Source organism: Ornithorhynchus anatinus, chromosome 12, assembly GCF_004115215.2.
Source record: "Ornithorhynchus anatinus isolate Pmale09 chromosome 12, mOrnAna1.pri.v4, whole genome shotgun sequence".
Lineage (NCBI taxonomy): Eukaryota > Metazoa > Chordata > Mammalia > Monotremata > Ornithorhynchidae > Ornithorhynchus > Ornithorhynchus anatinus.
The window spans coordinates 54195888-54210379 of record NC_041739.1 but is presented as its reverse complement, the minus strand read 5'-3'; the positions used below and the strand labels follow the sequence as shown (position 1 = coordinate 54210379).

Here is a 14492-nt window from a genome sequence, read left to right as displayed (position 1 = left end):
GATTTTTCCTGACACCATATGAAAGGTGATGTCAAAGAGGGTTAGAGTTGACTGGAGAAACAGCATATTACTGGTGAAGCAGTACAGCCTAATGGATAGAGCCCAGGGCCTGGGAGACAGAAGGACCTGGGTTCTAGTCCCAGCTCTGTCATTTGTCTGCTGTGTGATCTTGGGCAAGATTCTACCAACTTGATTGTATTGTATTCTCCTAAGCACTTAGTACAGTCCTCTGTTTGGCCTCAGTTAGCTCAACTGTAAAATGGGAATTAAAACTGTGAGCCATATGTGAGACATGGACCATGTCCAACCTGATTACCTTGTAACTCATCCGGCTTTCAGAACAGTTACTTGCAAAAAGCAAGCATTTAACAAGTGCCATGAAAAAAAAAGTTGACCTCCCCTCAGAAAGGAATCATGGGTTGGTGAGGCCTTAAAAAAATGGCCAATAACTGTTGGAATTGTTTGTTGTTCCCATTCAATTCTATGTGTTGCTGCCTTATTCAGGACGCAGTTCATGCAGCGCATAAGCACTGCGGCCCTAACACTGGACCATTACCAGCAGATGAGAAGTATTCCAATGCTTCCTGGGCAGGACCGTGGTAAAGGAGCCGTCCAGATGCCAGCAAGGTCAGGCTGTCGAACAGTTTGAAGATAGAGTAGCGGGGCTGGTGGATGGAAAAGATGATGGTTCTTCCATGCTTAGACATCCTGGATTGAAAACAGATGGCGTGAAATAACAACAATAATAGTAACAATAATTATAACAACCATTGCCATATTTGTTAAGTGCTTACTATGTGCCAGGCACTATGCTAAGGCCTGGGATATATTCAAGCAAATCGGGTTGGACACAGTCCCTGTCTCAAATGGGACTCACAGTCCTAAGCCCTAATTTACAGATGAGGAAACTGAGGCTCAGAGAAGTGAATTGACTTGCCCAAGTTCACACAGAGCAGACAAGTGGTAGAGCCAAGATTAGAACCCCTGTCCTTCCAACTCCCAGGCCCATGCTCTTGCCACTAGTCACGGTGAAACCCCTGCACAGACGAGCTGCCCGGCTCCTCCTTTCATCTCTCCTCACACCTCCATGCTCTTACTGACTCTTCACGTACTGAGGTACTCACTGAATGCCACTAATAGATTGACTGAGCCTTATATTCTGCTGCTTTCCCTATCAGTAATTCATTTTAATGTCAGACAAGGGAATTAACTTCTTGTGGGCAGGAATCACATCTCCCAACTTGATTGTATGGTACTTTCCCAAGCACTTAGTACAGTTCTCTGCACATAGTAAGCTGTCAATAAATACCACTGATTAGTTGATTTTTTTTACGGTATTTGTTTAGCACTTACTAGGTCCCAGGCACTGTACTAAGCACTGGAGTAGATTCGAGCTAATCAGGTTGGACACAATCCCTGTCTCACATGGGGCTCCCAATCTTAATCCCCATTTTACCGATGAGTTAACTGAGACACAGAGACATTAAGTCACTTGCCCAAGGTAACATATCAGACAAGTGGCAGAGCTGGAATTAGAACCCAGCTACTTCTGACACCCAGGCTGATGGTCCATCTACTAGGCCACACTGCTTTTCTTGAAGCAGCGTGGCCTTCTCAATCAACCTCTCTTGATTCGACTGCCACAACGATGAGTTTTACCTCAAAGGCCACAGCTGGGTCAGGAAAGCATGATTTACAAAGAGAATATTTCAGTAGAAAAATACACTTTGGGTTTGCAAAGGCCCGGGCACAGAGTATAAGCTTCTTGCTGGCAGGGAAAGCAGGCAGACACCCAGAAAAAAAATCAATAAAAAATAAACCTCAACCAACTTTAATTCAACCAACCTCGCTAACAGAGAAAAAAAAAAACCCAACTAAACTGAAAGAAGAAACACAGTATCCCAATCAGATTCCCTGAAGTCTCAGACCCCCTTGAACAGTTTGAATTTGGGTTTTTCCTGATGTTGAAGTGGGTTGGAGTTGATCTCTCCCCTCAGGTAGGCGGCAGGGCTTGGGGAGGCCTTAACAACAAACAATTCCAATAGTTAGTCTATTTTTTAAGAGACTCTTCCCATTCAATTCTACATGTCACCATCCTACTCAGGGTGGCTTTGTGAAGCATAAATTTTGCTTTGTGAAAGGAATATTTCAGTAGAAAAATACATTTTGCAAAGGCCTGGGGCACAGAATGTAAACTTGTTGCTGGCAGCGAATGTGTCTTATGCATCTGCTGTACTTCTGAAGGGCCCAGTACAGTACATGCATTCATTAAGTACCATTATAAATGTCATTATTGCTTCTAATGGGAGACCTCAACCTGACACTAGTAGTGACTGTGTGTTAGGGATGCCCTGGAAGTTCAGTAGGCAGGGGGAGGGAAGGTGGACTGACAGAAACAGGAAAAAAGATTCAGTGTTAGGCCCAAATCATCATATTTGGACCATTCAACCTCATGGTTTTCAGGCCTCTTGTGCTGGAATGCGACAGGAAGTTCTGGGCCTTTCCCTCAACAGTTAGATTGTTATTTGCGCCACACAGACCCAAATGATCTGACACCTCCACCCTCCACCCCCAGGTAGCCCCATGGCTTCAAAATTGTGCCCTGTTCCCACTGCTTAAATAGTATTTGCAGTGTTTATTAAGCACTTGCAATGTCCATCAGACAATCGTTACACATTGGCTCGCCTTTATGCCCAGCAATATCAGCCCTACACCAGACCTCAAACAATGTGGGCACTCGAGGTGCCAAAGCAACCACTCCTTGACAAATTCAGCCCCACCCCCATCTTACTTCTTCAGGAGTAGCAGAACAGCATTAGCCGTACTAGCATCTAAGCCAGTGGTTGGCTCATCCAAGAACAAGACTGCAGGATCTGGAATCAGCTCCATCCCAATGCTGGTCCTCTTTCGTTCTCCTCCAGATACCCCACGGGTGAACTGGGTTCCAACCTAGAGCAGGAAAATCAGCAAGCTTCAGTCCATGCAGGATGCTTGGGAAAATCTTCTCTCTGGAACAGTGAGGAGCTGAACTGTCTCCTTCATAAGTCCTGAAAAACTGTATACCATATTCTAGTCACCTAATAGCTAATTGGCTCTTGGTGGTAATCCATTCATCAGACTGTGAGCCCTTAGTGAAACAGAGCCCATGTCTAAATTGTTTACTTTGCATTTTATCCAGTGTTTGGGCTTTAGTACGAGCTTAATAAATTCCATGAATAATAACCAGTGCAGTCATTTGAAACAGGGAGAAAGGAGCTTCTGATCCCATGAAATCTCAAACAGTGGTAGACTAAAAAACACCTTAAAAAAATCAAGATGGGGAAAGCAGTTGGGAGGGAAAGTAGGGGGAGATGAATTTTCATTTCTTTGCACTTCCCTCAAGAAATTTCATGCAACAAATAGCAGATGGGTAGTATGTGTGAAAGACATAGGGGGAGGGAGGACGTAAAGAAAGGGTTTGAGGGAGTGATGAGAAAGTGAACTGGAGGAAAAAAAAATGAGTTCTCTGGGAAATAGGGAAAATCGATCACAGACAAAATAATACACCACTACCAAGCTGAAGTGTAGACAGGAATACACTGTACACAGAAGATAAGCTAAAAGAGATAGTCAAAGTCAACTTTTGCTTAGTTGTGGTCAACAGAGGATAAGAAAACCATGGATTACTGAGCTCCATGAAGGATCCTCAAAATAGGTTCTATCCAACAGCTTCAACTCCTCCCAACAAACCTTTTATTAATAATAATAATAATAATGATGGTATTTGTTAAGCACTTACTATGTGCAAAGCACTGTTCTAAGCGCTGGGGGATACAAGGTGATCAGGTTGTCCCACGTGGGGCTCACAATCAATCCCCATTTTACATGTTAGGTAACTGAGGCCCAGAGAAGTTAACTGACTTGCCCGAAGTCAACAGCTGACAAGTAGCGGAGCCAGAATTAGAACCCATGACCTCTGACTCCCAAGCCTGGGCTCTTTCCACTGAGCTACGCTGGCAAATTAACCGATCCAGTTGCCACACAGGCTGAGCTTCACCTCTGTCCTGCCACATTTTGGAGTGGGAGATATGGAGATACACTGTAAAATAGCTAAAATGTGGGACCCAGGAGGGTAGAGGAGGAAAAGAAGCTTTGGCAATTCACTGGATAGCTGGCCTTTCAATAATCAAAGCTTAACTGCATTTAAGTTGTGAGTTTCAGAAGCTTCCTCCACAGGTAGAGCAAAAATAAGCCATTATTATTCTGTAGGCTGGGCTGCTAGTGTTAATCTAATTAGAGTCCTTTGTTGTCTAACATTGCTCACAAAGGTATCTTCTATAGGATAAAGTGGTGCCATTCCCAAGAACGTTAGGAGACAGGGAGTTGAAATCCGCATCCAGAAGTGACAGGGAGAAGGAGTTGGAAGTTGTTTGGGCTAGAAGGGAAAAAGAGGGGAATAACATATGCAAAGTCATTACTGGGTCAAACTAATGATCTAACCATCTGTTGCCATTGGCAGCAGGGCACATGGAAGAACTACATAATGGTTGTCCTTCTGGCAGAGGAACAAAAGGAAATTCATCCTCATCTAGTGTGATGAGCATATGAAAGTGATTACCACAAAAAGATGTGCAGGCCGAAAAGTGTTCAGAGCTCCAAGAAGGGCTTGGATAGACCAGTGAACAAGTAACGTGGTGAGCATATGAAAATGATTACCACAAAAAGTGGGGCAGCCCAAAAGAAGTTTGGATAGAACCATGTGCTCTGCACACAGTAAGCGCTCAATAAATATGGTTGATTGATTGATTTGGACTTCTAGGCGGAAAGTTGAAGATGACATTTTGACACACTAGGATTGGTGACAAGGAAACCACCTTCCAAACATCCTCTTGCCCTCTTTAGGAGACAGAATATTGGACTGGATTGACTATTGATTCGACAAATGGCCTCGATGGACAAATGTTCTTAGAGAATGATGGGAGGGGAAATAAATATAAAAAGTGGAACAGATCTGTGCCATTATATATTGGAGGGAGAAGCAAAAATGCTAGAATGGCATGTCGCCTCTCTCCCAGTTCTAAATTTTACTATTTGCAAAACTGTCATTATAAGCCTGCAGAGAAAATGCCATTGCATATTAACTAATGCACAGTAAGGAAGCAGGGTGGCCTAGTGGAAAGAGCAGGACCCTGGGAGTCAGAGGACTGGGGTTCTAATCTTGGCTCTGCCACATACCTGCTATATAACCTTGGGCAAATCACTTCACTTCTCTGTGCTTCAGTTCCCTCATGGGCAGAATGAGGATTTAATATCTGTTCTCTCTCCTACTTAGACTGTGAACCTCATGCGGGACCTGATTATCTTTTATCTAACTCCAGCGCTTAACATATAGTAAGCACTTGATTCCATTATCATCATCAACTAATGAGTTCTCAGGGCATTCTTTCTTAGAAATGGTCTTTTAATCCACTAACCAAAAAGTGGTGAAAGCCATCCATTCAGGAATGTAGTGTTGCTAAGCCTGGAATGTCACAGGCAAAGAAAATAATAATGATGATGGTATCTGCTAAGCGCTTACTATGTGTCAAGCACTATACTAAGCACTGGGGTAGACACAAGCAAATAGAGTTTGACACAGTCCCTGTCCCATGTGGGGCTCACAGTCTCAATCCCCATTTTACAGATGAAGTAACAAGCACAGAGAAGTGAAGTGACTTGTCCGAGGACACACAGCAGACAAGTGGTGGAGTCAGAATTAGAACCCATGACCTTCTGACTCTCAGGCCTGTGCTTTATCCACTATACCATGCTGCTTCTTGCTTCCCCTAGAATTATGATATCCTTCTGGGTATAGAGTGCCACAACCCCATTTTGGCCTATTACCTTGGAATCAGCCACCTTGGTCAAACCAAGCTCTCTAAGGACCTTGTTGATCCGCTCATTCTTCTCATGATTCTTCATGGTGGTTGGAAGCCGCAGTGCTGCTGAAAACTGGAGGTTCTCTCTCACGGTCAGAGTCCCCATCACCACATCGTCCTCACAAGGCAAAACAATAATTCTCTTTTAAAATGAAGAATTGGCATTCATTCTGCAGCACTGTTTAAATGAGAAGCTGCAAGCGGTCAAATGGAAATCTAATGGATGGAGACCGTCAGAGAACTTTTTGCAGAACTTTAGAACTTTTCTGAAAGCTAGTCAACAGACGTTCTAGGGAGTCGTGGAGTTTTTGTTATGATGGATAGCATTGTCCTAAATCACCAAATAGACCGTGGGGCCGAAATCTGCTTAGCTGATCCATACGAATCCCACCTCGATATCAGATCGGCCTAACAGGGCAAGGGCACCCATTCTTTTCCTCACCCAACCTATGGCCGAAACCCAAATGTTTGTTTACAAAGGGTAGGCAGTATGGGGGCTGGAGTATGGACCTCCAGGAATTGTATACTGCCAAATTCAGGATGACGAACCAAACTCCTCTCACCTTCCTCCTATCCCCTGCCAGCTGACAAAGCCTCCTTTAACAGGCTTGGGGGTTTGGAAAGATAGATTTGGACAAATTGACTCCCAGCAATGGAGGCTCCAGGTGGAACTAGAGGTGCAGAAAACAGAGTCCAACTCAGCACTCACCTGCACCACGTAACCCGAGCTGCATTTAAAGTTGGAGGGCTGTGGAGCACCATTTACCAAAACATCACCAGTTAGTCCTTTGGGATCTTTCCTTGCAGCTAAAACATCCAACAACCTAATTCAGGAAAAGATGGTTAGACTCAGGTGGGAAATTTGTCTCATAAATAGCATCTCAGTAGTTCCATTACAAAAAATTGAGATGATTACATAATTCTGCAGCTAAGTTGTAAATTCTAAAAAAATGGAGCAATCTCTCTTGGGTGTGTGCATTCTCCCTCTTTCTTTCTCCTGGAAAAGAAATTTAACCCTTTCAGAGGCTAAACTGGGAATCTCCCTTGGGGACTGAAGGAATGGGCAGGGGAAGGACAGTCTCTCTAGAATTCTCAACCTCCATGATTAGACCAGCTTCCGAGTGCTACTCGCACCTCTACCATTCTCCAGTAGCAAGAGTAATTAGTAATTGCTTATTATGCACAGAGCACTGTGCTAAATGCTTGAAAAGACTATGCAGATATGAATTAACATGGTCGCTGTCCCCTGGGGGGCTCACAATCTAAAAATCAGTGGAAAAGGGGGAAGAGACCTAGAACACTTTCAGAGTTCCATATACCAGCTTTGGACCCCACTCCCAGTTTCTAGAATCCAAATCAAAGATAGCATCAGGGGAGGGTTCAGCTGCTCCCAACAGGTCTTGGAAACAGGCAGTGGAGCAAAAATGAATGTTTCTAGAACTACAATTCCCAGAAACACTTGCCTGGTCCCAGATATATCTTCCTATTCCTCTATCCTCAGGAGGAAAGGTGAGAAGAATGTGTCTATTAACTCTGTTATTCTCTCAAGCACTTAGTATAGTGCACTGAACACAGTGAGCCCTCAATAAATACAACTGAAGGACAAGTCAAATATTTCCCATTGATAAGGTCACAGAAAAGTTCACAGACATTTTGACCTTTGCTCATTCAATACTTACGATGATTTGCCACCACCCGTGGGACCCAGAATTGCGTTGAGTCCGGGTTTCATGATCCCACTATAAAGCAAAACAGAGGAGGCCACTGACTCAGGATATCACCTTTAAGCTAATTTTGCATCTGAAATGTTTAATATGGATGATTGCCTTGTGGTTAACATCTGGGAATGAGTCAGGACCCAAGAGACTGCATGCCAGGGGCCCACCACACCACCACCAGTGGGGAACCACCATGGGACCACACAGCATGAGCAAGTGGCATGGCCTAGTGGAAAGAGCACAGGCTTGGGAGTCAGAGAATCTGGGTTCTAATCCCAACTCTGCCACTTACCTGTGTGACCTTGGGCAAGGCACTTTTCTTTCCTGTGCCTCAGTTTCCTCATCTTGTTTTGTCATACGCTTTCGGTTGTTTCTGACCCATAACGACTTCATGGACACATCTTTCCCCGCTACTAGACTGCGAGCCTGTTGTTGCATAGGGATTGTCTCTGTTGCTGAACTGTACTTTCCAAGCACTTAGTACAGTGCTCTGCACACAGTAAGTGCTCAATAAATGACTGAATGAATTAATCTTTCCCAGAATGCCCCGCTTTCCATAGCAATTGTTCTGGCAGTGTATCCATAGAGTTTTCTTGGTAAAAATACGGAAGTGGTTTACCACTGCTTTCTTCTGTACAGCAAACTTGAGTCTCCACCCTCGACTCTCTCCCATGCTGCTGCTACCCAGCCCAGGGGAGTTTTGCCTTGTAGCAGATTGTCTTCCCCTCGCTAGCCACTGCCCAAGCTAAGAATGGAAGGGGGAGGCCTCTGCTTGATTCTCCCGCCTGTAGCCAGTCCAGTCTGATGATTCTTCTTTGTATATTAAGTACAGTTTTCATTCATGTCAATAGAGGCCTAGTAATATCAGGAAGAGAATCTGGTGCAAGATGGGACCTACGTTTTCTCATGTGTCCAGTTGGGTGTTAGCCAGCAACTGTGTACTCTCCTGGTCATATCCAGAGCCCGCTTGTGGATTTTCCTTTCCAAGTGGACCTTAGCAGCCCTTTTCCATAGTAATCAGGTATGGGGAGATCACCCATCCGACTGATTCCCTTCACTCTCCACTGCTGAATAAATGGGCAGAAAGATCCACTTTAGAGGTGCATTATACAACACAAGGGGGAGTAGCAGAGAGCCAAGGATTTTTTCCCTCTTTACCAAGATAAGATGCAAAGTCTAAGGTTTGTTTGCTCACCTAGGATAGAGGATAACGCTGGTGAGTTAAGTAAAACAGGGTGTAGGAAGTTTCAGGGGAGAACTTCCATGGCCAGGGTCACCCTGACACGTGTGTTTGCTCCCCTCAAATTAGGGACTTCAACTGTATGCCCCAAAGATGCCCTCCAAGAGAAGACCGGGTTTCAAAAATGGAGAGGAAGAGACTAAAGAGAATCTCCGGAGGGAACATTTCACTCCCAAGAGTTGCTCACAGCCCTATGATGGGTTCCTCCTCTGCCTCCCACCCCCTTACTGTGTGTGTCCCTCAAGGCTCAGTCCTGGGTCCCCTTCTATTCTCCATCGATACCCACTCCCTTGGAGAACTCATTTACTCTCATGGCTTCAACTACCATCTGTATGCAGATGATTCCCAAATCTACATCTCCAGGCCTGATTTCTCTCCTTCTCTGCAGTCTCGCATTTCCTCCTGCCTTCAAGATATCCCACCATTGGATGTCCCACCATCACTTCAAACGTAACACGCCTAAAACAGAATTCCTTATCTTCCTACCCAAACCCTGTCATCCTTCCCCTGACTTTCCCATCACTGTAGACAGCATCACCATCTTTCCTGTCTCACAAGCCCATAACCCTGGCGTTATCCTTTGCTCTTCTCATTCAACCCATCACTAAATCCTATTGGTTTGACCTTCACAACATCGCTAAAATTTGCCATTTCCTTTCCATCCAAATTGCTACCGTGTTAATCCAAGCATTTATCCTATTCTGCCTTGATTACTGTATCAGCCTCCTTGCTGACCTCCATGCCTCCTGTCGTTCCCCACTCCAGTCCATACTTCACTCTGCTGCCCAGATCACCTTTCTACAAAAGTGTTCAGGCCAGGTTTCCCCACTCCTCAAGAACCTCTGCGTCAAACAGAAATTCCTTATAATTGGTTTCAAAATATTCAATCACCTTGCCCCCTCCTACCTCACCTCACTACTCTCATACTACGACCCAGACCCGCCTCTTTGCTCCTCTAATGCTAACCTTCTCATTACACCTCGATCTTGATTATCTCATCCCCGACCTCTCACCCACATCCTGCTTTTGGCCTGCAACACCCTCCCTCTTCCTATCCGACAATTACTCTCTCCTCCTTCAAAGTTTTATTGAAGGCACATCGCCTTCAAGAAGTCTATCTTGATTAAGTTCTTCTTTCCTCTTCTCCCACTCCCTTCTGCATAGCCTTGATTTGCTCCCTTTATTCACCCCCCACTCCCAGCCCTACAGCACTCTGTACATATCTGTAATTTTACTTATTTATATTAATGTCTGTTTTCCCCTCTAGGTAGTAAGCTCATTGTGGACAGGGAATGTGTCTGTTATATTGTCGTATTGTGCTCTCCCAAAATGCTTAGTGCAGTGCTCCCCAAATAATAAGTGCTCAATAAATATGATTGACTGAATGACTGTTTATGCAGTGCTAATGTCCTGGAAGTCAAAGTTTCCGGAGTGGTGCCCTACCTAACTACGTGATACCATTAGGCAAACATGATGAGTCTAGGGAATTTGCAGTTAGCCCTTGCACTATTATTCAATCCTGAGATATTCATTTTCCTTTCACCCAGAGATGTACATGGGTCAGTGAGGCAGCCCAAAAGCTGTTAATAATTAACAACATTGTATTTATATGTAAAGATAGACCTATGGCTGACTGCTCTTATCAGTGCTGGTTTTATAATGATTTGTAAAATTCCTAACATGTGATAGCCCTAGAGAGATAGAAAGTCACGTTGTCTTCATTTTCTAAACTGTTAGCAAGGCACCCTAGATTTTGAGGGGTCCTCCAAACAAATGCTGTTACTTTCTTTGTGGCTACAAGTCAATTGGAGAGACAGCCAGATCCCACAAATACAAAAATACAAAAATAAAAATGAGAAAGATAAAAAAAACACCCCTATCTCTCACCAGATCTCTCTCCCCAATTCTTCTAATGCTCCTCAGGAGGGAGCAGTCAAACAGAAATTGATTGATCAGAAAAGCTCAGTGTGGGTGCCAAAGATTCTGAGAACCGATCTACATTGTTGCTATGTTAATTGTGAGAAAGTAGGCTAATCAATATCTTAACACAAAACTACAGTTACCCACAATTACAAGTGTGGTTATAAAATGAATGGTGATGGAGAATTCCCTATTTAATGACCTCCTGTCTCTTTATCAGAGTTTATCTTATTGATAAACGTGGTCAAAATGGCCATTCATAAGGACAAAAATCTACATGAACTATGTTAATGGTGAGAAAGTAGGTAAGAATTAGAGAGCAGAGTGATTGCTTCCATTACATGACAATTCCTTGAACTAAGACACAAGTAGCTTCTATAATCAGCACTGTTCTCAAAAGAAAAAGTATTCATTGAGTGACTACTTTGTATTGTTGCTTTCATTTTAAATGGAGCCTAGATTCAAAGATATGATTTTATCAGTATATTTGGAACTTTTATCTGCCACTGATGTGTGATGGACAATCCCAGCCACATTATGCTCAAGTAATGACTATCTTCTGCTGCTGTCACATTTCTTTCCCAGACTTCCTGGTGCCCTCTTCATTTCTTCATGTGGAGATCTTGTTTTTGTCCCTATTAAAAGACTTCCTATTTTTGAAGACCATATGGTCTATTTATCTTATCTTCCAAAAATCTGACCACACCCCACTATTTATCACTATCTGCCTAGGTGCCAGACCAGTGGGGGAAATGGAACCTTTGCCTCATTGGGTTTCCAGAGTTTGTTCTGGACTCTAGACTGCAAATCCTTTTAGGGCAGGCATCATATCAATCAACTATATTGCACTGTACTCTCCCAAGCACTCAGTACACTGCTCGGCACAGAGTAAGCACTCAGTAGGCACCATTCTAGACTAAGCCCGTTGTTCGGTAGGGATTGTCTCTGTTGCTGAATTGTACTTTCCAAGGGCTTAGTACAGTGCTCTGCACACAGTAAGTGCTCAACAGAGAAGCAGCGTGGCTCAGTGGAAAGAGCACGGGCTTTGGAGTCAGTGGTCATGGGTTCAAATCCCAGCTCTGCCACTTGTCAGCTGTGTGACTGTGGGCAAGTCACTTCACTTCTCTGTGCCTCAGTTACCTCATCTGTAAAATGGGGATTAAGACTGTGAGCCCCACGTGGGACAACCTGATTCCCTTGGGTCTACCCCAGTGCTTAGAACAGTGCTCTGCACATAGTAAGTGCTTAACAAATACCAACATTATTAAATACGATTGAATGAATACCACTGATTGATTACTAGGCTTACTCCTCCCTGATCTCCAACAAGACTTGAAGAATTTAGTCAGGCCTTCCCTAAATCCTCATTTCCCCTTCTCCCACTCCCTTCTGCATCACCCTTGCACTTGGATTTGTACCCTTTATTAATTCTTATCTCAGCCCCACAAGACTCATGCAGATATCCGTAATTTATTTATATTAATGTCTGTCTCCTCTTCTAGACTGTAAGCTCGTTGTGGGCAGGGGAAGCGCCTACCAACTCTGTTCTATTTCCTCTACCAAGTGCATAGTACAGTACTCTGTACAAAGTGCTTAAAAATATCAATGATTAATTGACTGATTATAAAGAGCAGGGATAAATAGAGCAAAGCTTCCAAGTGGGCTGAAAAGACTCAAAATTGTTTGTTTTTTTTTCTGGATCATTAGCTCTCTGAGGCTGTAAGCTCTTTGTGGGCAAAAATGTGTCTGCCAACTCTGTTATACGGTATTCTCCCACCTGCTTAGTACATAGCTGCTTAGACATAGCTTATTGAGTAAGCACTCAATATGTACAATTGATTGATTGAGGCTTCCCTCAAATGCCATCCCTCTTGCCCCACCTCTTCTCAATCCCCATCCTCTTTTCAACCTTACCCAAAGGAAAAGGTGACATCTAGGATCATCTGCTTAACTGAAGGGCAAAGTCTCCTTTCCTTCCTCAAAAAAAGTGTCTTCTAGTGTCTTTTCATTTGCCATGTAAAATCTGTCCAGTTAGTAATCACTGAGGTTTCTCCTTTCCTCCAACCCGCCCTGAATTTCCAGAAATAATAGCTTTTCTTCACCCTCGCTGATGTTCCCCTGCACTGTCAAAGACATGCACGGACTGGACTCTGGGCAGAGAAGGTCTCTAGTTAGAAACTGCTTGTGAGGGGCTAAATTTCCCATTTTCTAGGTTCCTGGGGGACACAAAACTATGTGATAGACACCTGTAGGAGGCACAGTCCTTCATTGAGCCTTACTAACAGGAAAAGGAAAGAGGACCAATTTGGAAAGCAATGCCTTGCGTGCTATTGACTGTAATCTGGCAGTACTCCCAAAGGTAACCTTGATCTGCAGCCATCTGTAGTTAAATATCAATTCACTAATCTACAAGATGAAAAAAAGGAAGCAGGACTGGAAGATAAATGAATTACGACTAGCTGTCAGTTCTTCGAAAATTGGAGATGGTGCAAACAAATGAAATCCAAGATCCCTCCCTCTCTCAACTCCCCCCTATTCCTTCTTAAGCGACCAACTCCTCCCAAACATTCCTCCCCTACCCCAGTTAACCCAGATGGGTTTTCGTCACCTTTTTAAGGGTCAAAAAGATATAAGCCTGTCAGTGCTCCAAATGAGTCTAAATGATCCGGAAACTCGGCAACATCTTAATTATGGTAATTGCTAAGCACTATGTGCCAAGCACTGTGCTAAGCGCTGGAGTAGACACATGATACTCAGACTGGACATCATAATCCAAGATAATCAGGTTGGACTTGGAGTCCTAAGTGGAGCTCACAGTCTAAATAGTAGAGAATACGATTTAATCCGCATTTTACAGATGAGGAAACTGAGGCACAAAGAAGTTAAGAACCTTAAGAGCTTGCCCAAGCCCACACAGCAGACAAGTGGAAGAGTTGTGATTAGAACCCAGCTCCTATTAAATCTAGTTATTTGCTAAAGTGAAACCATCCATATCAACTTTATCCACACAGTCTTTAAACACATACTTGATGTCATGCAGAATTTCCTTAGTGACAGTTTTTCGAGAACCGATGAATCCACTCTTTAATTTAACTCGGTAATAGATGTTGTGGAAACTCAAGATGCTCCCCATGGACATTTTCTTGGGGTCTTGTGCTGGGAGACCATTCCCCCTTGTTTCCGACATTGGGACGATGACTTGGATGTTGTCTGCAGACATTTTGAGGTGGTCTTATCCTCCTGTGTAATAAAGAAACAAAATGGAGCAAATTTTTAACACCCAGGGTAAGATCTTTTCCCGCCTACCCGATAAAATTCTTAACCTCTGGTTCTTGAATCAATCACGTTTACTGAGCACTTACTGTGTGCAGAGCACCATACTAAGCTCTTGGGAGAGCTGGTAAAATCAATTTGAGGACGTAATTCTTTCGTATTGATACTCTCATACTAGATAAATACTCTCGTTTACTCTCCAACACTCTAAACTCGTGAAATGGCCAGTCCATCAGTCCTATCTACCTAGTGCTTACTGTTTGCAGAGCTTGGGAGAGTACAATATAACAGAGTTGGTAGACACACTCCCTGTTCAAAATGAGTTTACCATATTGAGGGGAAGACAGACATTAATATAAATAAATTATATTACAGATATGTACTTAAGTGCAATGAGTCCAAGTGAGAGGTGAATAAAGGGGGCAAATCCTAGTGCAAGAGCGA

General features: G+C 43.6%; 1 protein-coding gene across 3 annotated transcripts in view; it reads right to left on the bottom strand.

Annotated features, from left to right (window-relative positions):
• ABCG2 (ATP binding cassette subfamily G member 2 (Junior blood group)) overlaps positions 1 to 14492 on the bottom strand; it is a 52921-nt gene that overhangs the window by 25255 nt on the left and 13174 nt on the right. For 2 of the 3 annotated variants that reach the window (XM_029077154.2, XM_029077155.2), the window contains 6 exons: positions 13802 to 14015; positions 7577 to 7636; positions 6607 to 6721; positions 5863 to 6015; positions 2792 to 2949; positions 557 to 708 (listed from right to left, as the gene is read on the bottom strand). In XM_029077154.2, the coding sequence (XP_028932987.1) occupies positions 557 to 708; positions 2792 to 2949; positions 5863 to 6015; positions 6607 to 6721; positions 7577 to 7636; positions 13802 to 13995 (832 nt within the window). In that variant the 5' untranslated portion in view covers positions 13996 to 14015. Of the gene's footprint in view, positions 1 to 556; positions 709 to 2791; positions 2950 to 5862; positions 6016 to 6606; positions 6722 to 7576; positions 7637 to 13801; positions 14016 to 14492 lie in introns of those variants that run through there. The other variant, XM_039913744.1, reaches the window with a different exon arrangement.